General features: G+C 41.2%; 1 protein-coding gene across 2 annotated transcripts in view; it reads right to left on the minus strand.

Moving 5' to 3' along the window:
- Window positions 1–602: 602 nt before the first annotated feature.
- The window catches only part of ARHGAP25 (Rho GTPase activating protein 25), a 116060-nt gene continuing 88883 nt past the window's right edge, over window positions 603–27779 (minus strand). For both annotated transcript variants that reach the window (XM_020985367.2, XM_020985368.2), the window contains exons 5-11: window positions 24852–25059; window positions 19841–19973; window positions 16472–16545; window positions 14622–14743; window positions 13571–13767; window positions 9237–9751; window positions 603–1579 (exon numbers count right to left, since the gene is read on the minus strand). In XM_020985367.2, the coding sequence (XP_020841026.1) occupies window positions 1366–1579; window positions 9237–9751; window positions 13571–13767; window positions 14622–14743; window positions 16472–16545; window positions 19841–19973; window positions 24852–25059 (1463 nt within the window). In that variant the 3' untranslated portion in view covers window positions 603–1365. The remainder of the gene's footprint in view (window positions 1580–9236; window positions 9752–13570; window positions 13768–14621; window positions 14744–16471; window positions 16546–19840; window positions 19974–24851; window positions 25060–27779) is intronic.

The raw sequence follows: 27779 nt of genomic DNA on the forward strand, positions 1-27779 counted from the left end.
GTGCTTGTTGACTTATATGCATTATTACTATTGCAGAGTCAGAGGGTCTCAGCTCTCTTAAAGGCCATTAGTCCAATGGGAATATCCGTCTACCAAACTCCTAGGCAATGATGATCCAGCTTCCATTTGGAAACCTCCAATGACTAGAATTCATTACATCCCAAGGCAACTCATCAACCTTTTCCACAGCTTTCTTCATTAGTAAGTTTTTCCTTACAATGAAGCAAAGCCAGGTCCCTATTATGGAGAAGGAGTAGTGAGTGCCCTGTATAATAAAAGCAATAGATAATGCAAAAGGTGCTGCTTTGTAGCTTTGAAATTGTTTATATTTTCTTCCTGCAAATTCACCTCCTTACAGAAGCAATGTGGGACAATGGAAAAAACACTGAATGGGAAACCAAGAGACCTGGGTTGTAGGCCCAATTCTGCCACTAACTTGGTCTATGACATCAGGAAGCACATCTCTGCCCTGGACCTCAGTTTCCTCTTCCATAAAATGATAATTATGCCAAACACACCCTAAAGTCCCAGTTTTGCTTTTCTGTGGTAGTTTCCAATCCTTGAGAATACATTGGCTGAAACATAAGGAAGCAACCCCAGGACCTTGCTAGGCACTGTCAAGGACAGGAGCCAAATCTTTTATTTCATTGATATAAGGAATACTTAGATGAGAAAACTCAATTTATCAAAGCAAATCAGTACCATCTCTGAAACTACAAGTCTTAGAGAGTAGCGTAGAGTGCTTAGAGGGTAAGTGACTTGCCCAGGGTCACACAGGCAGTATGTGTCAAAGATGAGACTTGAACCCAGGTCCTGAGTCCCACTATGTCAAACTGCCTCATATTCAAGGCAGTAAATGTTAAGAATTCAAAAGGCACTTCAATCCTACTATAGATAAACAAGAGTTGATTGACTGTCGCTGTGTGTCCCTTGTCTCTCAGGACTCAGAGAGCCAAGAAACCAAGACCCATAGCCCAGAAGCAGCTGGCTTTCTGAGCTCTCCTGAATTTCAGCTTGCTCAGAATTTTTTCAGTCAGAAATATTCACTCATTATTAGAAGAACAAATGGCATCTTCACTCATCCTAGCATACGGAGGAAAAAGCCTTATCCCTTTCCAGACTCAACCAGTAGGGACAGCCATGTGGCAGCCTTTCTGCACATCCTCTATAGGCCACCAAGGTAACTTCCCAGGAGAGATGAAGGCTCTTTGTGGTTTGCTTCCCAAGCGGTCCTTACTCTCACAGGGAGTATTTTTGCTTCAAGTCCTCTAACAGGAATGAGAGGCAATTATGTCTGCATCACATCCCAGGTCCTCACAGAAGACAGCCTGTGCCCTAAACAGGCACCTTCCACCCTCTCCAACATCAGGCATTTGAGCTGGGCTCCTTGGCCAACCTCAACGTGGCACACTCTTTGAGCTCCTCCTCCAGGACCTTGTTCCTCTTCTCCATGTCCTGCCGAGAGCGTTCCATGTTTTGAAAGCTGATTTCCAGCTCAGCTAACTTCTTCTTCTCTTGCTCCAATTCTTCATTCAGTCTCACGACTTTGGCCCAAACGTCATAATTCTCCTTCTCCAGGCTGCAAAGGTAGAAAGAAGGAAAACGGAGAGAGATCTGAGGCACTGTCTCTGCACTCTCCCTGAGCCCTCCCCCATGCCTTTGTTCGACCATCGACCTCCCAGTCCCTCAACAACAGTACCATCATCTTGTTAGCGTTGACTCTATCCTACCCCTGTCCATCCAGCCAAATCCTACCCATGCTTCAGGGATTTGCTAAATTTCCCCCCTCCTCTATGACCAGCATAATAGGAAGACGTCAGGTCAAATCCAGATTCTGCCACTTCTTGGTCAAAAATATCTTCTTTGAGGCTCAGTTTCTTCATTTGTAAGAAGAGGGGCATGATTGTTAATGTCCATTTCCACTCTTACAGTTCATGCTTAATGTTCTAAAATCCCTTTGGGGTCTGACATTCAATGCTTTAAGTAAAGTACACTTTAGCTTGGCCTGATTCCCTCAGTTTTAACTCTCCGCCCCTCCCCATTACTTTGTATCTATTTTGAATTTAATTACATTTACATGCATGTAAATATGTATGTAAACAGCATATATAAATGCTTTCCCAACCTCTCTAGCAAATTACCCTTATTGTTATCCCCATCTTCTTTCTTATAATCAGTCCCCTACCTATCAATTAGTTCTTTCCCTGATGCCTACATTCTCCTGTCTCCTCTAAAAAAAAGTCTCACTTCAAAAAAATAAAAATAAAAATGCTTCCCAACTGACTGGAAGGACAAGGGGAAAAGGCAGTGTTTAAAAAAAAAAGAGTCCATGTTAGAGCTGAGTTGCTCAAAAGGAAACAAAATAAACTAAGTTGCCTACAGAAAAAAAAAATCTCACTTCATCCTACCATCCCTGCTACCTACTTCCCTATACCCTCCCTCCTCTCCTTACTGACCAAACTTCTTGAGAAACCCATCAACATTCAGTGCCGCCTCCTCCTCCTCCTCCTCTGGCAGACACTCAACAAGGATTTATTATGTGTGCCTGTTACGTGCTAAGGGCTAAGGATAAAAAGTAAGACAAAAGACAGTCCCTCTTTTCAAGAAAATCAGAGTCTCACTGTCTTTTTTTTAATCCTCTGGCTTAATATTAGAAGGGAAACAGGTAACTAGGAAAAAAAATCTTGGCTGCAAGTTTCTCTGATAAAGGTTTCATATTTAAGATGGATAGGTAACTGATTCAAATTTAGAAGAACAAAACCAATAAAGGGTCAAAAGGTATGAACAGGAAGTTTTCAAAGGAAGAAATCAAAGTTACAGACAACAAAATCTGAAAAAATGTTCCAAATAATTAATAATTAGAAAATGCAAATTAAAGATAGTATAAGATTTTGGCACACTTATTTGATTGGCAAAGATGACAGATATTGGAGGGACTGCAGGAAAATGGACTACTAATACACTGCTGGTGGAGTTGTGAATTGGTACAGCCATTCTGAAAAGCAATTTGGAACTTGTTATAAACTGTGCTTACCCTCTGACCCAGCTATGCCACTAGTTGGCCTATACTCCAAAGATCAAAGAAAAGGAAAAGGACATTCATTCATTCATAAATTCATTCATTCATTTATGGAAGATTTTTTTATAGTAGCAAAAACTGGAACTTAAAGAGTGCCCATCTATTTGGGACTGGCTCAACAAATTATGGTATATGATTGCAATTGAATGTTACTACGCCATAAGAAAAGATGAAATTTCAGAGGAAATTGTTAAGATCTCTATGAATTGATACAGAAAGAAGTAAGCAGAACCAGGAGAACAATTTATACAATGACAGCATTATAAAGAAAAACAACTTTGAAAGACCTAAGAACTCTGATCAACATAATATACCATGAGTCCCAAAGACCAAAGATGAAACATGCCACCCATCTCCTGCCAAAGAGGTGATGAACTTAAAATGAAGAATGAGATAAACATTTTTGAAAGTGGCCAATGTAGGAAGCTGCTTTTCTGGACTATGCATATATGTTATGAAGGTCTTATTTTTCTCTTTTTTAAATTGCACAATGGTGGGAGGCAATGGGGAAGAGATAATAAATGCTTGTAAAAAACAAACAAATTATAAAACAACAAACTGCAAACTGGCTTCTGGATTAATAATTTGACTGAAACTGCCCTCTGCAAAATTAAAAATGATCTCTTAATTGCCTAATTCTAATGATCTTTTCCTAATCCTAACATTTCTTGACCTCTCTCTAGCATTTGAAACTATTAATCACCTTTTCCTCCTAGATCAGGGGTGGGAAATCGGCAGCCTTGAGGCCACATGTGGCTGTCTAGGTCCTCAAGCACAGCCCTTTGTTGTGTGAAGTTGGATTCAGTCAAAGAGCCACACTTAAGGACATGTGGCCTCCAGGCCACAGGCTCCCCACTTCTGTCCCAGACACCCTCTCTTCACTAGGTTTTCATGACTCTGCTCTCTCTTGATTCTCCTTCCATCTATCCAACCACTCCTCGTTTTTGTGGCCGGTTCTTCATCCATGTCATACCTAAATGTGCATGTTCCCCAAAAGTGCCCTGGACCCTCTTTTTACTCTATTCTACTTTACTTGATGCTCTCATCAGCTCCGAGGGGTTCCATTATCTCTATGCAAATAATTCCCGGATTTACATGTCCAGCCTTAGTCTCTCTCCTGAATTATAACCACACATTGAACCTACCACAGGCATCTCAAATTCAACATCTCCAAACAGAAATTATTTTCTTTCCCCAAAAAACTCCCCAATTCTCAATTTCCCTATTAATATCAAGAGTACCACTATCTTCACAGTCACCTAAGCTTACAACTTCCATATTATTCTTGACTTCACACCCTCACTCATCCTATATATCCAAGTCTTGTCATTTCTACCTTCAGAAAATGTCTTATATATGTCCCTTCTCTCTGTTCACACAGCTACAATCCTAGTTCAGACTTTCACCTCTTGTATTACAATAACATCTTCTAACTGAGTCTTCCTACCTCAAGCCTCTCTCTACTCCAATCACCCTCTCCATATTACCTTTATACTCCATGAATGCTAGTGGCCCCTAATTTCTTCCAGGATAAAACTTAAATTCTTCTTTTTGTCATTCGAAGCTCTTAATAAGTGGGCCCCTGCCTGCTTTTTCAGTCACCTTATGCCTTATTCCTTTTCATTAACTGTAGGATCAAGGGCCATAGGTTCCCAAAGTAGGCAATGCCACCCCCTGGAGGGTGCCGGAACAATCCAGGTGGGCGGCAGTAGCCTCAAGTGACACAAATTTCTTTTTTTAAATATTTCATTAATTTATTTTGATTTATCAATAATCACTTCCATAAGCTTTTGAGTTTCAAATTTTTCTCCCCCTCTCTCCCTACCTCTCTCCCGAAGATGGCGCGCAATCTGATACAGGCTATACATAAACATTCCTATTAAACATATTTTCACATTAGTCATGGTGTAAGGAAGAATTAGAACCAATAGGAAGAACTACAAGAAAGAAGAAACAAAACAAAACAGAAGAAAAAAAGAGCAAATAGTATACTTCAACCTGCATTCAAACTCCATAGTTCTTTCTTTGAATGTGGATAGCATTTTCCATCATGAGACTTTTGGAGATGTCTTAGATCTTTGCATTGCTGAGAAGGGCTAAGTCTATCAACGTTAGTCATCGCTCAATTGTTCCTGTGCTCACTTCACTCAGCATCAGACCATACAAGTCTTTCCAGGTTTTTCTGAAGTCTGCCTGTTCATCATTTCTTATAGCACAATAGTACTCCATTACATTCATATACCACAACTTGTTCAGCCATTCCCCAATTGATGGGCAGGGTGATGCAAATTTCAAAAAACCATTAAAGGGTTAAAGAAAGTAGATTTCCAGGGGGATGCTGAGTAATTTTTTTTAAAGGAGGTGGTAGGCCAAATAAGTGTGGGAACCTCTGGATCAAACTATGTTAACCTACTCGAATTTGATGCTTCTCCTGTCTCCTTGCAAATGGTGCCTCCATACCTGGAATACTGTTTCTTCACCTTTACTTTGTTTCCCTAACTTTCTTCAGCTCAAATTCTACTTTTTGCATTAAGTTGCTAATTCCTCTCCCTCTGAGATCATTTCTGACCTACTCTTTATTTGTTGTATTGCCTATTTATTTACATGCTGTCTTTCTCCATTAGACTATGAGCTCCTTGAGGACAAGGACTGTTTTTGCCTCTTCTTGTATCCTCAGTACTTACTTAGGCCAGTGTCTGGAACATAGTGGGTGCTCAAAGCTCTCATTGAATTCTATGTTCTATGCCCTAAGGTCTCTTCTAGGTCTGATGTTTTATGATTCTAGATCCTTCTAGAGTCACCCAGCTTGAGGTATTCTCTCCCTCCTGTGGACTCACAAGCCTAATAACTGTCTATGACATATTTGCCATTTTTATTCTATTTTGACAGGTCTTGTATTCTTCTGTCACTTTTCTCATGTTCATGCTTTGTCTCCCCAACTGCAAAGTAAACTTCTAGTGAACAGATATCTGCCAGGTCCTATATATTTTTGGAACCCCAAGAACACTAAATATAGTACCCTGTACATTCATTTCGATGGATTGGTTAAGGCGACATCAATGTGTTGAGGTTCTCAAGGCCTCTATGTATAGATATTCCCACCATCTCAGCTGAGTTTTTCTACTCTACCTGAGATCTCCCCCTTCAAAGACTTCTGAATAGAATATTTTTCATAGCACTTTGCCTGCACCTCTCCTTCATACTCATCTCATTCTCCTTTGTTTCATAGTTATTTCTTTCCATGTGTTTCCTTCTACTAGATTGTGAGGTCCTTGAGAACAAGGTCATCACATTAATCTTTGTATCTCGCTATCTCCTGGTTCCTTCTCCCTGGCCTTCAAACATGCCCAAGTCTCCCCCCACCCCATCCTTAAAAAAAGTGCTCTCTAGATCCTGCTATCTCCATCATCTATGGTCCTACAGGATAGCAAGAGCGACAGGGGATGGAGGCTGGGGGAGATGAGGAGAAGCATAATGAGTTTTGTTTTGGTCATGCTGATTTCAAGATGCACATAGGACTTCCATTTAGAGATAGCACTGTCCAATGGGCAGGTGCTAATACAGGCCTAAAGTGCTCCTTCCCTATACCACATAGATCATTTTCATGCATAATTATATATTCATGCATAATTGCTATGTCAGTTACAAGTGATTCTTCTGAAATCACTAACAGAGATGCCTGGAGGATCCAGACTTTGTAACGCTTTATTAAGAACTTCACAAGACTTCATTAACCTGGTTGGAGTTCCTATATGTATTTGGGAATATTAACACTTTATTTCCTTAAGCATAGTCTTCAGCACAGAAGTCCTACTCTGATGTCTCATCAAGGTGTGTTGGTAATCATGGATTCTGGAAGGTTATATCAACAGTACTCAGGCTCTAACAAGATCTCTCAAGCTGGAGATGTTCTGAGCAAGGGCTTGGGGACAGATTCTGCATTTGTCATCTAAAGTCAGAGAGGTCCAACACCAGCAGTTTGGTCACCAGCTGACAATTTTTTTCTGTCATAAAGCCATATACTAAGGTTATAAAGAAGGGATTGCAATCTGTATGGGTGGAAGGAATGCCTGAATTTCTAAAATCAAATAATAGTCATAACTAGGATGGGACAACTAAGGCTTTGTCCCAGCTCACTGAAATTTAAAGAGTTCATTTATACTCTTTCAGCAGAATCAGAACTATTTGGTTTAGAATGTAGTTGACAAGAATAATTGGTTAAAATAGGAAGCTACCAGATGACATGCTTCCTTCCCTCTGGCATGGTCCTACCTTAATCACACACCTACTTCCAAATACAGACTCTTCCAGAAGTGGTATCAAAGCTTTCTGGAGTTTCTCTTCCTTCATCTCAGGACCTTGTGTCAGTCAATAGGCATTTATTCAATCCTTACTGGATGCCAAGAACTGTTCTAGTTCTTGGCACACAAACAAAGGCAAAAAATATCATCCCTGACCCTAAGGAGCTCGAACTCAACTGGAGAAGACAAAAAAGTTATAAATACTAGATAGATACATAGACAGATAGATAAGTAGGTAGATAGGTAGGTAGGTAGGTAGGCAGGTAGGTAGGTAGGTAGGTAGGTAGGCAGACAATGTAAAAGGAAAGTAATCTTAGAGAGAAGGTATTAGAGCATGGAAGGAAGGGCAGATGGACTGGGAAAGACCTCTTGAAGAAGGCAGAATCTGGGCAGGGTTTTGAAAAAAGCCAATAGGTGGAGGTGAGCAGGAAGAGTATTCTAGGCATGGGGGACAGCCAGTGAAAAAGCATGTAATTAGGAGATGAAGTCTCCTGTGTGAAGCACAGCATGAAACAGGTATTGCCGGATCATAGAATAGGTGTTGGGAGTAAAGTATAAAAAGACTAGAAATGTAAAGGTGGGCCAAGGTTATAAAGGGCTTTAAAAGAGAAAGGATTTTATATTTGATCTGGGAGGGAATAAGGAAACACTAGAGTTTATTGAGGTGTGGGGAAGGGGAACATGGCCAGACATGACCTTTAGAAAGAGGGACTGGGGGGGCAGCTAGGTGGCGCAGTGGATAGAGCACCAGCCCTGAAGTCAGGAGGACCTGAGTTCAAATTCGGCCTCAGACCAAATACTTGACACTTAGTATCTGTGTGACCCTGGGGAAGTCACTTAACCCCAACTGCCTAAAAAAAAAAAAAAGCAAAGAAAGAAAGAAAGAAAGATGGACTGGAGTAGGCACAGACTATGGAGGATGAACTGGAGTTAGAGGGAGACTTGTGGAGAGACCAGTTAGAAAAGATTATTACAATAGTCTCAGCACTGTATAACCCATATCAAACTGCTTGCTGTCTCAGGGAAGGGGGAGGGAAGAGAGGCAGAGAGAGAATTTGGAACTCAAAATTTAAAAAAAAAATGCTGAAAATAGGTTTTACATGCAACTGAGAAAAAAATAAAATAATAAATTTACATTAAAAATAGTCTATGCATGTAGTGAGGAGGGCCTGAACAAGGGCTGTGACTGAGAGAAGAGGAGATGTTGCAAAGGTAAAAATGGTAAAAATGGTAAAACTTGGCAACAGAATGGATATGTGAGGTGGGCTGGAAAGAGGAATCCAGAATGACCGGGAGGCTGTGAGCCTAGGTGACTGAGAGAATGGTGGTGCCCTCAACAGTAACATGAAAGTTGGGAAGAGGATTTTAGGGGAAAGAATATCCCAAGGTCACTTCCCTACCACCCAACATTATTAGTCTTGAAAAAAAAAATACATTTGTGGGGCAGCCAGGTGGTGCAGTGAATAGAGCACCAGCCCTGAAGTCAGGAGTACCTGAGTTCAAATCCAGCCTCAGACCAAACACCTAACACTTACTAGCTGTGTGACCCTGGGCAAGTCACTTAACCCCAATTGCCTAAAAATAAAAAATAAAAAATTTTTAAAAATACATTTGAGGGTATTTTTGCAGAGCTTGCCACAGGCACGAAATTTGCTGTTTAGGGCTGTCCCAGAATCTTGAAGTAAGCAAATACATTCTATAATACAGCGACCTTTTCCTGCAGTTAGCCCCAGATGCTGTGGTTTTCGTGTGTGTCGTGCCCTGATAATGACTTCTGGACCCACTCTGACAAATGGCAGGGCCCACATGCACAGCCAACCGGGTGAACGCCACGCGCCACGTTCCCCACGTCTTACCTTTTGATTCGTTCCTCATAGGCCTGGCTCTGTGCTTCCATTTCCTTTTTCAGTTCTAAAATCGCCTTCTGCAGAGACTCCTGGTTCTCCTGAGCAGACTCTTTCTCCTCAGGGCTTAAACTGGTCAGAGAGTTGGGGGTGGAGGCCGGCTGGGAATCGGGCGGGCTGGGTTTATCCCCACTGGACGACAACCCGGGGAGGACGCTTTTGCACGTGGAAGTTTGCTCGGAGTCTGCAAAGCGATGCAGATCTTGAGACTGCGTTCTTTTGTGCCCGCTGGTTTTGCCTTCAGGGGAGGGGGACCAGAACTCTGTGTTGAAGATCTCCACTTTGCTGTTGCTGTTGCTCAAGGCTGAAGTTAAGAAACATTTCCTGTTCGGAAGCGTTTGAGTCCTTTTTCGAGACTGCAGCTTCCAAGATCCTGACTGTTCCTTAGCCACTTCGCCGGTCTCCAATTCCAGGGGTCCATCAGCTGCCTTTAGGCCAGTGGGGCTACTGCTATCGGCATCACTGGTCTGCAAAATAAAGCCTCCAATGTTAACTGGATTTTATCCAGCTCAGCGGTGCAAAGATAAAAATCAGAAATTTGGAAATGAATGTCCCTCCCTGACTGCATTGTTTATGGGCCTCCTAATAATAACTACTTTTCTTTACTGAATCCTGGTTTTGCCAATCATTGTCCCTTAGCTTTGATAAGCCATTTAACTCTGGGCCTCAGTTTCTTCATTTTTTAAATCATGGGTTGGGACTAGATGATCTCAAGAAGGTCCCTCCCAGCTCTAAATTCTGTGATTCTGTAACTATCATACTTCTTTAGACCTCTTTGAGTGACCGTAGAATTTTTTGGGGAATGTGTGTGTGTGTGTGTGTGTGTGTGTGTGTGTGTGTGTGTGTGTGTGTCCATGCCTCCTGGAAAGCTTAACTGTAAAGGGCAGTTGGGTGATGCAAAGGATAGAACACCAAGCCTAGAGTCATGAAGACTCATCTTCCTGAATTCAAATCTGGCCTCAGATACTACTAGCTGTGTGACCCTGGGCAAATCACTTAACCCTATTTATCTCAGTTTTCTCATCTGAAAAATGAGTGGGACAAGGAAATGGCAAACCAGTCCAGTATCTTTGCTGAGAAGACCCCAAACGTGGTCACTACGAGTTGAACACAACTGAAATGACTGAACAACAAAGCATCAGCAGGGAAGAAAGCCTGCCCTAAAGCATGAGCTCCAGGAGGGCAGGGCTCAAGTTTCATCTAGATTTGGTATCTTTTCTCTACACCTAACCATCTACCACCTGGCCTACACACAGGTGAATCATCAGCATCGGCTGAATGACAGAATAAAAAGAACATGTAGAGGGGAAAAAATAATAAATTGGGAAAATAGACCACAAGAAAGGAAGGATCAGGAAAGGGAGCCTAAAAGAAGGATGGAAAGAGAAAAGGATCAAAGGAGGCTGTTGTGTCTAGAGCTCCAGCCATTGTCTTAGGAGAAAGATCTAGTGATGGAAAGAGTGCCAGGTTTTGAGTCAAAGGACCTGGATTTGAATCTGATCCCTGCTGTTAATTCACTGGGTATGCCCTTGGGCAGGTCATCTGCCTTCTATTTCCTCATCTGTTAAAATGGGAAGGCTTTTTGTTGTATTGGAGATTGGGAGTATGGGATGTCACATATGTGTCAGAGAGGATTGATGGGTTTGATTTGCTGAATTGTTTTTTTTCTCTTTTCTTTTAAAAAGGAAGTCTAATTGGCAGGAGAGGGAAGACATATTCAGAAATAAATATGATATAAAAACAAAGGCACTAGTAAAATATGAAAATATTAAAAAGAAAAAAAGAAAATGAGGGAATTGGATTAGATACTCTCTCTAAGATCCTTCCCGTCTAAATACTATGATCTAATAGAAGACTTTGGAAAGCCTTTACTTCTGCTCTACCGAGGACATAGAACACTTACTGGCAAGCTGGAGGAAGATCAGCCAAAGAAAGGGTCATGAAGAACTGATTTGTCACGGGAAAAGTAACGTGAGTGGTGAAAAAATCTATAAAAAATCACCACCACCAACTGCCAATGAATTCTTTCTGCATTTCTGAGTGGCAGCTCTCCAGCTGGGGCACTGACACCAGAGTATGTTTGGTTTGGGGTTTTTTGTTCTGTTTTGTTTTTTTCCAAACCTTTGCAGACTAAATTTCAAAGAACATCCTCTTAGGTTAGGCTGGAAATAAGCACCTGCTATTACTCCATTGTTGGCTGCTTGATCTTAGAGACATGAAAGCCCCCAGTAAAACATAAGGCAGACACAAGAGAAGCAGGCTGCCTAGATTTGTTCCAATGAGTTTCCGCCGCATGTGGCCCACAACACACCCTAGTGCAACCTGAACCGTATTAAAATGTAATCAGGAAAGTGTAACCAAAAATCACAAATACAATAAAACAAAAATGATATTACCATGTGGTTTCCTCATTCAGCATGCACCTGCAGAGATTCTTACATACAGTTTAGCGGCCCCCAGTTCTATCTCAGTTTGACTCCCCTGACTGCTTCTAAGAATTACATTTCTAAGTCTTTTTTTTTTATTTTTTAATTGGATGGAATTTACATTTATTAAATGCTACTGTGTTTCAAGCTCTGTACAAATATGACAGGAAAGCAATCAGTGGCAATAAAGGAACTTAAGGAAGAAAGCAGAATCCAACACCTTTGGGGAACTGGTGGCCAAGGAGATGTGTTTTGCCCTTGGGTACAGGGTACTGTGTTAGGTGCTGAGTATATAAAGAAAACAATCAAACGTCCCCTGCCCTCAAAGAGCTTACCTTCCACTGGAGGCATATATTAGGCATACAGAGAAGTATAATACAAGGAAAATTAAGAATCCTTGTTTTCCTTCTAGGCCCAGTTAAGGCATCATCTCCTCTAGGAAGCCTTCCTGGATCTACCCAGGTGTTAATATTTTTCCTGTTTCCTGTTTGTCCTGTATATAGCTTGCTTTGTATATATTTGTTTGCATGTTGTCTTCCCTATTAGATTGTAAGCTCCTTGAGGGCAGGGACTGACTGTCTTTTGCCCCCCCCTTTTCTATTTTCAGTACCTGGCACATAGAAGGTACTTAATAAATGTTTATCAATTGGCCAATTGATTTCTCTTTTCTTAGTTTTCTTTGTATTATACTCATTCATGAACATGTTATATATCCCCACCAATTGAATGTCAACTCCTTTGGGGACAGGGACTATCACATTTGAGATAGAACTAACTAGCACCTGGGGAGGGAAGCACAAGGACGGCTTCACAGAGAAGGTGTTCAACTGCATGTGCTAGCTAACTCCTGAGTGGAACTCAACATTGAAGGAAGACAATGATTCTGAAATGCAGATTAAAACGGGAGTGCATTGCAGAGATGGAGAATAGCTTGTGGACATTCCCAAGAAATTGACTGAAGCATATTTCATTTTCACTTTTTTATTTTTCATGGTTTTTTTTTTTGCAACATGGCTAATGAGGAAATATGTTTTCCATGATTTCATATGTATACTGGGTATCGTATTTCCTGCCTTCCCAGTGAGTGGGGGAGAAGCTAGAGGAAAGGAGAGAATTTGGAACTGAGAATAAAAAAAATTTTAAGAAATTAATGAAGCTTTGCATTATGAGAATGATTAATGAGAATGTAAAGTTCCTAAAGGATAGTAATAAGAAATAAGCCTGGAAAAGTAGGTGGGGAGCCTTAGACCAAGGAGTTAGTATTTTTCCTATATGGAATAGGACTGAGCTCCTAGAAGCACCCTGAGCTCCAATAGGTAAGCTTTTTTTTTGGGGGGGGCAGCTAGGCAATGGGGTTAAGTGACTTGCCCAGGGTCACACAGCTAGTGAATGGTCTGTGTCTGAGGCTGGATTTGAACACAGGTCCTCCTGATTCCAGGGCCAGTGCTCTATCCACTGCGCCACCTAGCGGCCCAATAGGTAAGCTTTTACCTTATCTTTCTTGAAACCAGATCTTCACATCACTTTCTGGCCACCATTTGTGGTGGCCATCCATCCCCATTTGTTCAATAAAGAGCCTTTGGAGGTTATTAAGGAAAGGAGGGACATGGTCAGAGTTGTGTACTTGGAAGATGATTTTAACAATTATGTGAAAAGTAAATTAGAAAAGAGAGAGGTTAATAACAGGGAGACTACTTAGGAGATTATCTCTCATACAGGCCAGAGGTGATGAGGAATGTGTTTCTTAAAATAGTGAGTTACAGGGAATCTTTATTTTGGACGATTTAGAATAAAGCATTGGATTGATCAAAGTGAAATAGATAAGAGAGCTTTTCTACTCTGGGATAAACTGCACCTTACCATCTGATTAAAACTGTCCGCCCGAGGTGTGGAGGAATCCTCAGCAGCATCCCAGCCAACCGAGCTCCGAGGGACTGGAGACTTCTTGGAGTCATGTTTCTGGGCAGGTGGAGATGGGGGGATGTCCTTGGATTTGGGGAAGAGCACTTCATGGTCCCGAATCATCATGGTCATCACTCTTTGGATCTGGAGAGTCCCTGAAGGAGAAGGGATGACAAGGTACTTCCAGGCATGTACATGCACACACATGTGCACGCGCACACACACACACACACACACACACATTCACGAGTCCTGAATCCATAGAACTGGACTGAATCCTAGTAACACTGCTAAGGTGTTCGTTTGGTAGTCTTCCTGTAATCCAAAATTGTGATCTATGTGTGCATTTGCCCACCCATGTAGATACAGTTGGGCCCCATTTTAAGAAAACCCAATGTTAGAAAAACCATATTAAGGAACCAAATAAATTAGGGTCTGGGTTCCACATCACCAAAAGATTTACCAATTTCATATAAGATTAAGCCGTCTCTAAGCCTAAGGGGATAATACAAGTCAAATAGGGGAAGACCCAGTGGCAGTCCTCCCCCAGGATGCTCTGGCTCCTCATTGGCTCCTGGGCACAGTGCATTCCCCATTCACACAGGGATCTATGCTGCCTCAAGGAATGTGGACCCAATCAAACTCATTGCCTGAGGAGTAAGAAGAGTCTAAAAGGGATGTTTTCTTTTGTTTTCACTCTCATGACCAAAAGAGCATGTTGCTCTTAGCCATGGAAGGAAGCATGGTAGAGCAGAAAGTGTATATGTGCATGTATCAAACAGATTATGGGGCTAGAGTTTGCAAAATAAATGTAGACTAGAGATAAATGACACTTTTATTATTTTAGCAGGGCATAAATGATTTTATCTTCATTGAGTATGAGAAGCAAGTGGTAATGTGTAAATTATTTTATATCACTTGTTTTTAGAGATGTAACAGATACTGTTCATCAGTTTATATGTATGAATTTTCTTCTGAGTTGCCCTCTAACTCATGAACCAATTCCTACCTGTCATGATCACAGCAGGGTCTTCTACCTTGGGCCTGATGATGTTCACACCAATCACAGTGGCTAGATTGTCCACACACATCTTATTAATTGCACTGTTCAACTGGATTTCATGTAGGAACCTGACAAAAAATACATTCCACAAGGGAAAACTGGAAGCTTGGTAAAAGAAAGCCTTCATGGTGTCTATAACATCCCAGGGAGTGATCCCCAACTTCCTCCAAGTCTCTGAAATATAGCCAGTCTTGCCCTACTCCTTTGTCAGGCAGTATCAGGAAAGTATCAGGTCTGAGGGATTTAGCTCACTATCGATGGCTTTAATTTCACTAATGAAAAGTACAAGAGACTCTAGTCCTAATTCAGAATCTTCTGGGAGTGCTGGTACTAGCATGGAATACACAGAGATGGCCTTCAGACACAGGGAAAAGGAAAGAGAAAAGTGGTCTCAACTGGCCTTTCATCTACTTTTATAATCTCCATCCCTCCCTCCATGTCCCATCCCTTCCTTAGCAGCTCTCTCATTTCTAAACCCAGAAATGACAGTGAATGCAAGTTTGTTTTTTTCTAGGAGACAGGGAGGGAAAATTAAGGAGTGATCACAGAGATCAGAGATCTCAATTTGAGAATACTTAGCCAATCTAGCCCAGGTCTTCTGAAGCATCTGGCATATAAGGTACTCAGTAAGAATTTAATACCATATTTACTAAGTAGCATAGATTAATAATATAGTAATATCAATAACAATATATTATTAATGGCAGCAAGGTGGAGCCATAGTGGATAGAGTGCTGGACCTGGAGTCAGGAAAACTCATCTTCCTGAGTTCAAATCCCACCTCAGACACTTACTAGCTCTGTGATCCAAGGCAAGTCACTTAATCCTGTTTGCCTCAGTTTTCTCATCTGTCAAATGAGCTAGAGAAGAAAATGTCAAACCTCTCCAGTATCTTTGCCAAGAAAACACTGAATGGGATGGCAAAAAGTCTGACACAACTGAAAAATGACTAAACAATAATACATTATTAAGTATTATATTTTACATACTCCATGGACTCAAGACAAGGACTCTTGAGATTTACCATGAACATTGGAATGATTCCCCAAGGGAGACAGTGAAATAATCATTACTCTGGGAACTTTTAAAACAAGGTCACAACAATCAATCAGAGTCATAGGATCATAGAGCTAGATTTGGAAGGACCTTAAAGGTCATCTGCTCCAACTTCCTAATTTTACAAAACAGAAACCTGAGGCTAGAGGGCAGAGTAACTAGACCAGTGTTGGACAAAGAATAAGTGGCAAAGATGGGATTTGAACCCAGGACCTCTATTGTAAATCCTTTGCTATAGAGATGAAGTAGACCTTTCTGGTTTCTGAGATTTCTGAGTTTCTGACGTTGCCTTTCAAACCCAAGACTTCAGTCTTTGGATGTCAGTCTTGTGAGTAACATCAAGGTAAGGTGTGCAAGGGAAGGACTAGACACAACCAGGTAGCCAACCAAAACCACACAACATTTTGGAGTGGGAAAAGACCTTAGAATCCATCTAGTCTAACCCCTATTTTCATTCAGATCCTTCTCTATTACAGTCTTGACACCTGGTCATCCAGCCTGTGCTGGAAGGCTGCCATTTTGTAGAGAGGCCATGAGTGATCATAGAGGTTCCACAGAACAAATTCTGGCTCAGGATCCCTTCCTGGCATCTGTCACTGTGGCCCCCAAACACTTCCAACTGATGCTGCCTAGCCCTTTTATTAACAAAAAACATTAAAATGCCTGCTGGTCTCACTAAAAATAAGGAATGGTATATCTTCGGGTACTGATCTTCCCAGCCAAGCCAGTAGAATACATACCTACAGATGTAACTCAAAAGGTTGTAATTGTCTCTGGGAAGATTGGAAATCTGCTTCATCAGCTCCTGGTGAGCCTAGACAGAATTAAAATGAAAAATGTAAATATACATACATATATGTATATATGTATTGTGTATATATATGTGTGTGTGTGTATATATACATATATACATATGTATAAATTACATACTCCATAAGCTCATAGTGAATCTTGAGATTCGCTATGAACATTGGAATGATTCCCCAAGGGAGAGAGTGAAATAATCATTACTCTAGGAACTTTTAAAATAAGGTCACAACAATCAGTCAGGGTTTTAGTATCTATTCTAGAAGGAAGGGTTAGAGGATCATAGAGCTAAAATTGGAAGGACCTTAAAGGTTATCTAGTCCAACTTTCTAATTTTACAAAGGAGAAACCTGAATATATACATATAGATATATATGTATATATACACATACACATATACATACATATCCATAATAACATATAATAATATAAATAATGTGTGTATATACATACATACTTATATATACATACATACATACATATATATCCCAAGTCCTAAAGCTCATACTACAATAGCTTACATTTCCTTAGTGTTTTGAAGTTCCAGGAGAATGTCAGCTCCTTGAGGGCAGGGGCTGTTTGGTTTTTTACTTTGTATCCCCAGTGTCCAGCACAGAGTAGACACTTAATAAACACAGATTCAATTGAATTGGTAGGCAGAGTGGTATGGTAAACAGGAAGACTGGACCAGGGGTGGAATCTTGGCACTGTTACTTAGTACCCAAGTCATTTAACTTCTCCGGGGCACTTCCTGAAAATCTCTAAGACTGCTGAAAAGCATTTTCCTCACAAGAGTCCTGTGAGGTAATTGGTAGAAATAAAAGACCACTGGGTCTGATCAGATTTGGGGTTGAATTTCAGCTCTGCTCCTTACTTCCTCTTCCTCAGTGACCCAAAGCAAGTGATCTTCCCCTCTGTCCCTAGGTTTCTTCCCCTATAAAAAAAAAAAAAGGATTGGAGATGAACTCCACAGCCCCTTCTAGCTCTGAGTCTGTGGTTATTCACTGGGGCAGTAAAAAAACCAAACCCAGCCATGAAAATTCTGTTATCTATTTAACCTAGCTAGCTCCAAAACTCTTCTTTGATGGTGAAGTAGAGGATTAGAATCCAGGCCCCAGGCTCTTCATACTTTACCCTGTAGTCACAAGCATCTTGTTAGGGGACCCAGTGTCAAAATGGACCAACAACATGAAGGAAAAAACAAAAACCCACTCTCCAAGTCAGCCAATGTCATGTGAAGGAGAGAAGCTGCTTGTTCTTCCCTTGGGCAAACTGAGTTTTTTTAAAAGGGGGGGGGAGGGAAGGGGAGGGGAGGGGTCTGTGGTTAATTTGCTAACCTGTCCACAAGGAGTTTATTGTTGCTCATGGGTCGATGAGCAAAAAGGATTCATCAAGGATCAAAAAACCCCCCAGCCCTTTGCTTGTGAAAAACCACAGTTTGCTCTCTCTCACCCCCAGCTGCTCCTTTCACTTCTCAAAGAGTTGTAATTTTAGTTATCACACCATAGGACCATAGGATGATAATGGGTTGATCAGATAGAGAGCTTAAAGATTATCTAGTCCAGGAAACGGAACCTGCAGCCTCGAGGCCACATGTGGCCCTCTAGGTCTTTGGGTGTGGCCTTTTGACTGAGTCCAAGTTTTACAGAAAAATCCTTTTATGAAGGGGATTTGCTCTGTGAAGTCTGGATTCAGTCAAAGGGCCGCACTTGTGGACCTAGAGGGCCACATGTGTCCCTGAGGCCGCAGGTTCCCCACCCTGATCTAGTCCTATCCCTTCATTTCATAGTGAGGGAAACTGAGGACCAGAGAATTAAACCCAAGATCACTTAGTAAACAAGCAGCACAGCTGGTACTAGACCCCAGGACCCCCCACTCAGACCCACAAGTTCTTTTCATTGCAATTTATATATAGGGAGTCACCTATTTAACACAAATCCCCCGCTTTCCCTTTTTAATTTCATTAACTTCATTGCCAGCGAGTAGCAAGAAGCCAAAGAGATGATGGTTCCCTTGACTCTGCTAGAGGCTGTAATCCCTTCTAACTGCACCCAGTTACAATGGTCATAACCACAATGAGAAACATTTTCATCTGAAGCAAAACCAGTTAGTAGTGGCAGGGGGTGGGGGTGGGGGTGGGGAGAGTGATGCAACGATGCAGAGGAGAGTGTGACTACCAGTGTCCCATAACGCTGGAAGAGAGTTCCTAAACTTGCCCTTGGCTAAAGTTGGAGAAAGCAGGGAGGTGTCCGCTGTGACAAGTCTGGGGGAAGGAGGAGGCTGCACCTCTTGTTCAGCTGAGCTGGTGAGAAAGAGAGGAAGGTGAGGAAGCACCTGCCGTTGGAATGTCTTCAAATGCTCAGACAACTCTCAGATGGTAAGAGGGGAATTAGATTAGTTCAGCTGGACCCCAGAGAGCAAAACAAAGATGGAAATTGAAGAGAAGCAGGTTTTGGCTTTTATGAGGAAAGGCTGCCTAACAAATCGGTCCCATTTTAATAACAGCTCAGATAAGCGACAAATTTACAGGGGATCATATGTAACCGAGAGAGAGTGAGAGACAAAAATTCAAAATTCAAAATTTTGTAAAAATGAATATTACAAGTTGACTTTACATACAATTGGGAGAGAATAAAATAACATTTTTAAAAATTCACAGTGGATAGGTGCTGGGCTTAAAGTCAAGAAGACCTGAGTTCAGATCCTCCTTCACACACTTATTAGTTGCATGACCTTCAGAAAATCACTTAATCCCTCTAAGCCTTAATGTCCTCATCTGTAAAAATGAGACGATTGGACTCGGTGGCCTCTAAAGTCCTATGATTTTATAATCCCTTAGATTTAATGACCCCAGTAGAACTTTCTGCTGCAGGGGGAAAATTCTCTTCCTTGTAGAAGAAAGTCCGTGTCATTTTTCAAAAAATACTAATTTCTAGAATTCTATAGAAAAATTACATATTATATATGTATACGTATATAGATAGACACAGATATAGATGTATAAATAGGTATAGACTTTCATACAATTGTAGAATTTGAAGCCAGAAAGGCTTAGAGGTCTAGTCCAATCCCTTTACTTTATAAGCTAAGAGAAGATACCCAAGGTCATGTAAGTGATAAGTAGCTACCATTTTGTGCTAAATGGAATTTTCACAAACGAACCTGCTTTAGGACTAATTTGGGCAATATTTGACTCCTAGAACAATTCCCAGTAAAGAAATTACTTCCTTTATGAGCAAATTACTTTCCTTATAGCCCAGGGACCATACAATAATACCTTTGATTCAATAATACAATAATACCTTTGATTCATCTGCATTCATAAGTTTGCCACACAGCAGAAATCCTTCATATTGACTCCAGGGCACCACAGGGTCAGGGAGTTCTCGAAGGTAGAGCTTCAACAGGGAGGCCACAGTGTGGACATCCGTATCTCTGCAAGATAACAGGTACCCTCGACTTAAAGGGAAACATTTAAATTCACTCTCAGAGTCATAGAATCCTAGAGATTCTATAGAACTATAGAATATGAAATGTCAGAGCCAGAAGAGCCCTTAGAACAAAGAATCTAGAACGTTACAGCTAAAAGTAACCTTAGAGACCATCTACTCTGACTCCCTTATTTTGATTTCTATTATGACAGCAATAATTTTTTTTTAAATCCATCTCACCTACAGCAAGTCATTCTGATCAATGTATGATGGTCCCTACGGTGTCTTACAAAATATGGTAAAAGATCAATATGGTAACTACGTGGGTCCTTGGTTATCAACATCCATGAGTGAACTTGTATAGAAATATTGTTATTTGTGCAATGTGACAAAAAGATTATGAAGTCTAGGATGTAGTTCACACTTACTGGACCCTCACATTTGCAAAAGAAGGTGCCCCAATCTTTTAGCATTAAACCTTTGAAGTCTGTGGTCTGGAAAGAGGATAAGACTGGGAGTCAGCAGACCTGGGTCCTTGTCTTGGCTCTGCCATGAACTTCTGTGTACCTTTGGATAATAATGCGTCATTTCTAGGGCACTTGAATGTTTACAAAATGTTTTCCTCCCAACAATCCAGTGAAATAGCTAGTGGAAATAACTTTTATCCTTATTTTACAGATGAAGAAACTGATGCTTAGCAAGGTGAAGCATCTCATCCATGGGTCATGCAGCTAGCTAGCCAGTGTCAGAGCTAGGATTTATATGCAGGTCATCTGGCTCTAAACGCAGTCTTCTTTCCACTCTACATCCTTCTTCTCAGGTCACACATCTACTTCTCAAGGCCCCGCTAAGCCTTTGTCCTCATCTATAAAATGAGGGGTGTAGATTAATGAATCTCCAGGGTCTCATCTAATTCCAACCTCTATGGTCCTACAGACAGAGAATGGGCCTCCCCATTCATTCTTATGCCCAGGGAGCATTGTCCAATTAGGCAGGTGGCTAAAGTTTGGTAAGGATTTAAGAGATTATGAATTCCACATAAATTTTTAAAAGTTTCCATCAGCCTGGAATGTCCTTCACCCTTCCAAATCTTAACTACCTATATTCCAAGGCACAGTTCAAATCCCACTTCTTCCACATAACTAGATTTAAATCAGATGACTCAAGTTCAAATCCCAGTGGCCTCCACATGCTATCTGTGTGACTTTGGGGAAATCATTTAACATTTCTGGTTCCTCATCTATAAAATGAAGATATCAGATGACCTCTAATGTCCCTTCCAGATCTTCTGTGATCCTTCCCTGACTACATCAGGCCACATTCATCTCTCCGTTCTCTAAACCCCCATGGCACCAAGCCAGAACCACTCAGTCTGGTGCCTCATTATTCTTTAATTCCGTTCTGAGTGTTAATCTCATCTGACCAGCTTTGAGTACTTTTCCCCAAAGGGAGGAGATGGGGCACTATGCCAATGTTTGGGGGCCAGTTAACAGGGCCCATGGGAATAAACCCTCCTAAGGAAGGAAGATGTGGTCTCTGAATCATGATCTGAAAGAATAAACAAGAATCCATGCCAGGTCAGGCATAGAGTAGGCAGGGTAACCAATTCCAAGGGCTAAGCAGGAGAAAGAGGCATCTGTAGCACTCATCCAAAATCAGGGAACAGAGTCTGGGAGAACTCACACAAAGGTGCCAGCTCATAACAGTAACTCACATTTATCGGTTTACAAAACACTTCCCTCACATTAGCCTGTGAGGCAGATGGTTCCATGAGGGTAGGTAGTCCTGTTTTATGGATGAGGAAACTGTTTCCCAGAGAAGGAAAGTGATCTGTGTGTGGACATACAGCTGGTCAAGGTCCAAGCTAGAATTTAAACACAGGTCTCCACCCTACCGCACTGTCTGTCACAGTCTCATGAAGCTTCTCTGCCAAGATAGCTTCCTTTCATGGTGGTGGCATGCTAACTTACAATCTCCATGTCCTGTGTTGGTAATCCCATGTGCCAACTAGATTTTAAGTTGTTATAAGTCTTGATAAATATTTGGTTAATTGATTGATTGAAATGGACATAGGCCATCTAATGTATCTTCTTGACTATTTAGTGAGATGGTGATGCAGTTCTAGAGAGGTGGAAGATTTATTTTCTAGAACTATTAAAAAGACAGTGAGACTATCTTGAATTGAAGAAAGAGCCCTGGCCTGGAGTCAAGAGTCGAGTCCTGGTCTCTAGTTCTGGTTTTGATAGTAACATGCTGTTTGACTTTAGATAGCTTACTTCATAGACTTTCCATATCATGTAGTCCAATTCCTTTGTTTTGCAGATAAGGAACCTGAGTTCAAAAGAAGTTAAGTGACTTACCCAAGATCACACAGCTTGTAAATAAGATTGGAGCTAGTGTCCTCTGAATTCAATATCATAGACCTTTCCACTAAGAGCAATTACCACAAAGTCCTCAATCTATAGCACCAATCCTAGAATAAGAACACTGAGGTGGGGAGACAACTGATCTAACCATTTCCTACTTCAGTGGAAAGCGCAGTAGATTTATGTCAAAACACCTATGGTTGGAAGTCTAGTTCTGCTATACAACAGTTGTGTGATCTTAGGGAAATCATTTCCTTTCTCTGGGCCCCCTCAGTTAAATGAAGGTGTCAAACTGTATCAGTCAATCAATAAGTATTTATTAAGGGTCTGGTATGTGTAAGCTCCGGGGATACAAAAAGAGGCAAAAGATGGTCCCTGACCTCAAGGAGGTTTCAATCTAATGGAGGAGTTTACTATCTAATTCATTACTGATATACATGATTTCTAAGGTTGCTTCCAGTTCTCAATTCTGTGAACTCAACCTAACGAGCTGAAGGATTTTTCCCTGTTCTCATATATGATTCCCGCCTCCAACACAAGGCTAGGTCTTCCACCGATACCTTTCAGTCAAAAGGATGAGCCTCACATACTCTGTGGACATGGAGATGGACCCTGCCGAAGGGCACTGTTTGCTTCCCTAGGCAAACTGGTGACTTATTACCCGGCACACCCAGCAAAGACAGAGAATTTAAGCTGTCTGTTTCATAGACACAAAACCATCTGAGAAGGCTAGAAAAGATCTCAACAACTGTCTAATCCTACACCCTCATTTTTCAGAGAAGGAAACTGATGGCCAGAGAGGTTGAGCAGCTTGACCAGAGTCATGCAGTTAGTTAGTGGAACAGCCAGGACTAAAACCCAAGTGCCTGATAGATGTGTTGTTGCCAGAATATTTCTCATGTATACATCTTGTTATGCCATTCCTCTGCTGAAAAATTCTCCAGTGGCTCCCTTTTACTTACCAAATCAAGTTCAAATTCATTATCCCCAAGAAGAAAATAAGTTCCTTGAGGATAGACACCATTTCATTTTTATCCTTGTATTCCAAGCACCTAGTTCATAGCAGGCACTTCATAAATACTTCCTGATCGATTGATTGACTTCGCCTTCCAACATGTTCTCATATTACCATCTGCTATACACTCTATAACTTAGTCAAGCTGGTCTATTCCTACCTGTTCACCACACCTATGTTTGACTCTCTCCATTCTTCTGTTTTCCTTGTTCTGTCTACAGTGTCCTCCCTCTCCTTCACCACTTATTGAATTATTACCTGTCCTTTAAAGTCCAAGTGAAATACTACTGCCTCCAAGAGCCTTCCCTGAACTTACACCCTCTTCTCCAAGTCAGAAACCTTCTTCCAATGGAATTCAGGTAGTACTGTGCTTCGCATTTCTTTAATGTCTCAGTTTCCCTATTCATAAAATGAGGGTGTTGGACTAAATGATCTTTGTGTTCTCATCTAGCTTTAAATTCTATGGACTTATCATTTATTATGTCTTTTAGGTAATTTTTTTCTTCCTCCTGCTAGACTTTTAGTTCAGTAATGACCCCTAGATCTGTTCTGGCAAAAAAGCAATGTCTCTCGGTCTTCTAAAGAATCCACTGATCGCCAGCAAAGTGGATGCCAAGTGCCACATTACAATTCACTGTTTTATCTAAACCTTAAATCCATGAGTGTGCTAGGTAAATGTCTAAAAAACAGCTCTTTGGGAGGAAAATGCATGAGTGACACTCTTTTAAATTTAATCTGCATGATTGAAGCATACTATTTGCTCTTTTTCTGTTTCTTCTTTCTCATGGTTCCTCCCATTGGTTCTAATTCTTTACAACATGACTAATGTGAAAACATATTTAATATGAATGTATTTGTAGAGCTTTTATCAGATCACACACCTTGGGGAGGGAAGCGGGGAGAGGGTGGGAGAAAATTTAGAACTCAAAATCTTATGGAAATAAATGTTGAAAACTAAAAATTAATTAAAATAATTTAAAATGAAAAAACAAATTTAATCTGCATCATTAACACTTTCTCCATCCCTTCCTTAAGTCTAGAGACAATCAGCAAAACAATAACCGAATCCTAATTTGTTTCAACTTCCAGAGTATAAATAATCATACTGAAAATTTAACAATCAGCTCTCTCAAACCAGTCTGAGTTGGTTCTAGCACACCCCTGTTCATATCTTCCCTAATAACTAGCACAATGTTCTGTACCCAGTAGGCACTTAATAAATGTTTGAGGAAGGGAGAAATGAAGAAAGGAAAGGAATGAGCAAGGGAGAGACAATTCTAGCTTGTTCCAGTAGGGTTCCTTTGGGGAGCACACATCTGAAGTGTTCCTTATGGCTGACTCAGGAAGGCTTAAACTCCTTAACCTGGCACTCAGGGTCCTTCGAGGTCTGGTATCACTCTATAGTTCCACTCTTTTCTCATTTTACTCAGTACAAACAGTACACAACAACTCCGCCTCCTAATCCAAGTGCAGATGAGCATTCAGGAAAGATTGGACTTACCGTTCAAAAGAGGGTCGCTCCCCAGCATCAAAGGCATCCCTCAGTTTCTTCACCAAATTGTCCTGACCAGGCAGTCGAAAGATACCTTCCTCATTCAGGCCATGTTCTCTGATGAACTCCATACACTTCTCTACCAGGATGGGCACTGAGTAATGCCCAAATTTTTGTTCATATGCCACAGTCTCATCCAGTCGCTGACCAAATACCACTGATGAGAGAAAAGGCAAAAATGGGGTGTGCCCACCAATTCCAAAACCTGCTAGTCCTGGTTTCCTCTCAATGAACTGGTCAACTTGCTTTGTCAATTTCACCTACCCCTTCCCAGATGCCAACATAGACTCTGGAACTGAAAGGATCCTTAGAAATGATCTAATTCAGTATCTCTATTTTATAGAAGAGGAAACTGGGACCCCAAAGAGGGGAGGAAACTTGCTGAAGATCACAAAGGTCAATCAATAAAATCAATAAACTTTATTAAATACCAACTATGTGCCAGGCAATGTGCAAATCTGGGTATCCACACAGGCAACAAGCTGCAGAGTTGGTACTCAAACACAGGTCCCTTGCCTCCAATTCCAATGCTCCTTCCTTTGCTCCATATCATGTCTCATGGTGCAGTTATAAGTTCTCAACTTTTTTAATATCATGAACATCTTTAGCAGTCTGGGGAAGCCCATGGACCCTCATCTCAGAATGATGTTTTTAAATGCATAAAATAAAATACATAGAATTTCAAAGGAATCAAATCATATTGAAATAATTATAAAAAAAAAAATTAAGACAAGTTCATGGGCCCAGGTAATTGCACTGGATTGGAAATCAGAGGCCCTGGTTTTGAGTTCTGTAACACTCACTAGCTCCATGGCCTTGGGCAAGAGCTTCAGTTTCCTCCTTTGTAAAATGAGGATAATAATCTCAAGGGGTTATTGTGTGCAGAAAGTCCTTTGTAAACCATAAAATACTATGGAAATAGGAGACAGTATAATTATCAGCCCCAGATTCTACCTTAATGACTACACAATATAGTTTGTTCCTAAGAAGCATATGTTGATGATAACAGTTATTTATTCAGTCAGTCAACAATTATCTACTAATACTATATATGCTAAGAATTGGGGATACAAAGACAAAAGTGAAAACAGTCCCTACCTAGAAGGGGCCTTAAGAATCCATTACAACTTTTGCTTTTATGCCAAGGAGCTCCAACATACCCCTTGAATATCTCTCAAATACCCTAACCTCCCACTCCATCATTTTCAGTTCTTGTGACCTTCTATTCCACCACTCCAACTCTGCCATACATAAGAATGATTCAGACACACTTATTCTTGTCATCATTCACAAGGATTTACATTCTAAGATCAAAAGTTCTAGAATTCCTTTATCTGATAATAGCCTCCTATCATTACATCTCTTCCTATACCTTCCTCCTCCTCAACCTGCTCTTCATCTTCGCCAAGACCTTCACTGCACCCTTCAGTATTTCTTAGGCCATCACCTTGACTCTGACTTCACTTTCCTCCCTTCCCAGTCTTGACCCTTTAGTTCACCAATTCAGCTCTCTCTACACCACGTTCTACTTTTAAAACCCTTACTCCACTTGTGCTTTGCCAAACCCCATCCATCCTTGGCTTTTTCCCATCATTCACCTCCTCCTCTTCTCATTGTTGCTGAGTTGTTTCAGTCATATCCAACTTTCTGTGACCCCATTTTGGGGGTTTCTTGGCAAAGGTAATGATTTTATATTTTACGTATAAGAAACTGAAACAAACAGGGTTTGATGACTTGCCCAGGGTCACATAGCTGGTAAGAGTCTGAGGCTGGATTTGAATTCAGGTCTTCCTGACTCCAGGTCCAGCACTCTATCTACTACACTACTTTGCTGCCTTAGCTGAACACAGTAAGCAGTTAATAAGTGCTAGTTGACTGACCGACTAACTGACTGAACTGCTTTATGATAATCAAGCTAAGAGAGGCCAAGACAAGGATCCACTTCAAGACAGCATGGCTGACTCCCTGGGGCAGTATCCCCATTGGCCATGTATGATGTATGTGTATGCTATATATGTCTTTGGTTTCCATAAACCATTTTCACTCTCTTGAAAATGTGCAGCTGCAGCAATAACTTTTGGAGGAGAACTACATTTTGCAAATCCTCTGAGGCTCACAAGGCAGTTATTTTCCTTTCTGAGGTACTTGCTAGGCAACAAGGTAGGGCAGTGGAGTCAGGGCCAAGACTGGAGTCAGGAAGACCTAAATTAAAATCTGGCTTCAGACACTTACTACCTGTATGACCCTGGGCAGGTCACTTGGCCCCTGTTTGCCCAGCTTCCTCATTTGTAAAGTGGGGATAATAATACCACCACAATAACTCAAAACATTGACAGGATAAAAAATGCCGCACTGGAAACAGAAAGAGCTGTGATCAAACCCTGCCCATCCTACCTTGTTGTGAAGTGACCGTGGTTAAAAATCTTTGAGCCTCAGGCAAAGTTCTAGATAGGGTGGGATTTCTAGTTGGTAAACTTTAACAAAGCGTTTTCTCCACAGCAATCATGTGAGATTGAATTGATAATTAATTTATGAAATTATGAAATGGGGGCAGAAACACCCAGTTCTTTGGGTACTTGCTGAGAAAGATCACAACGAACAGCAAGAATCAGGCAGCAGCCAACTTTAATACAGCCCAGAGATAAGTAGAGAAAAGTGGTACAGAGGCACACAGCATAACTCGGAGCCAGAGAATGGGATGGCACAGGGAGGCAGTGTGAGGAAGAGGATGAGGAGCAGGAAAGGCAGCGAATACCACTCTTGTAAGCGTGGAGTAGAGTTGGGAGCACTCAGCAACGTGAACCCAGTGGAGATGCAAGAGTTCTGGGAGCGGGGGGGGGGGGGAACAGGAGTTTGAGGTCTCCCTTTATAGGTGTT

The sequence above is a fragment of the Phascolarctos cinereus genome, unplaced genomic scaffold, assembly GCF_003287225.1.
Source record: "Phascolarctos cinereus isolate Bilbo 61053 unplaced genomic scaffold, phaCin_HiC Scaffold_2;HRSCAF=192, whole genome shotgun sequence".
NCBI lineage: Eukaryota > Metazoa > Chordata > Mammalia > Diprotodontia > Phascolarctidae > Phascolarctos > Phascolarctos cinereus.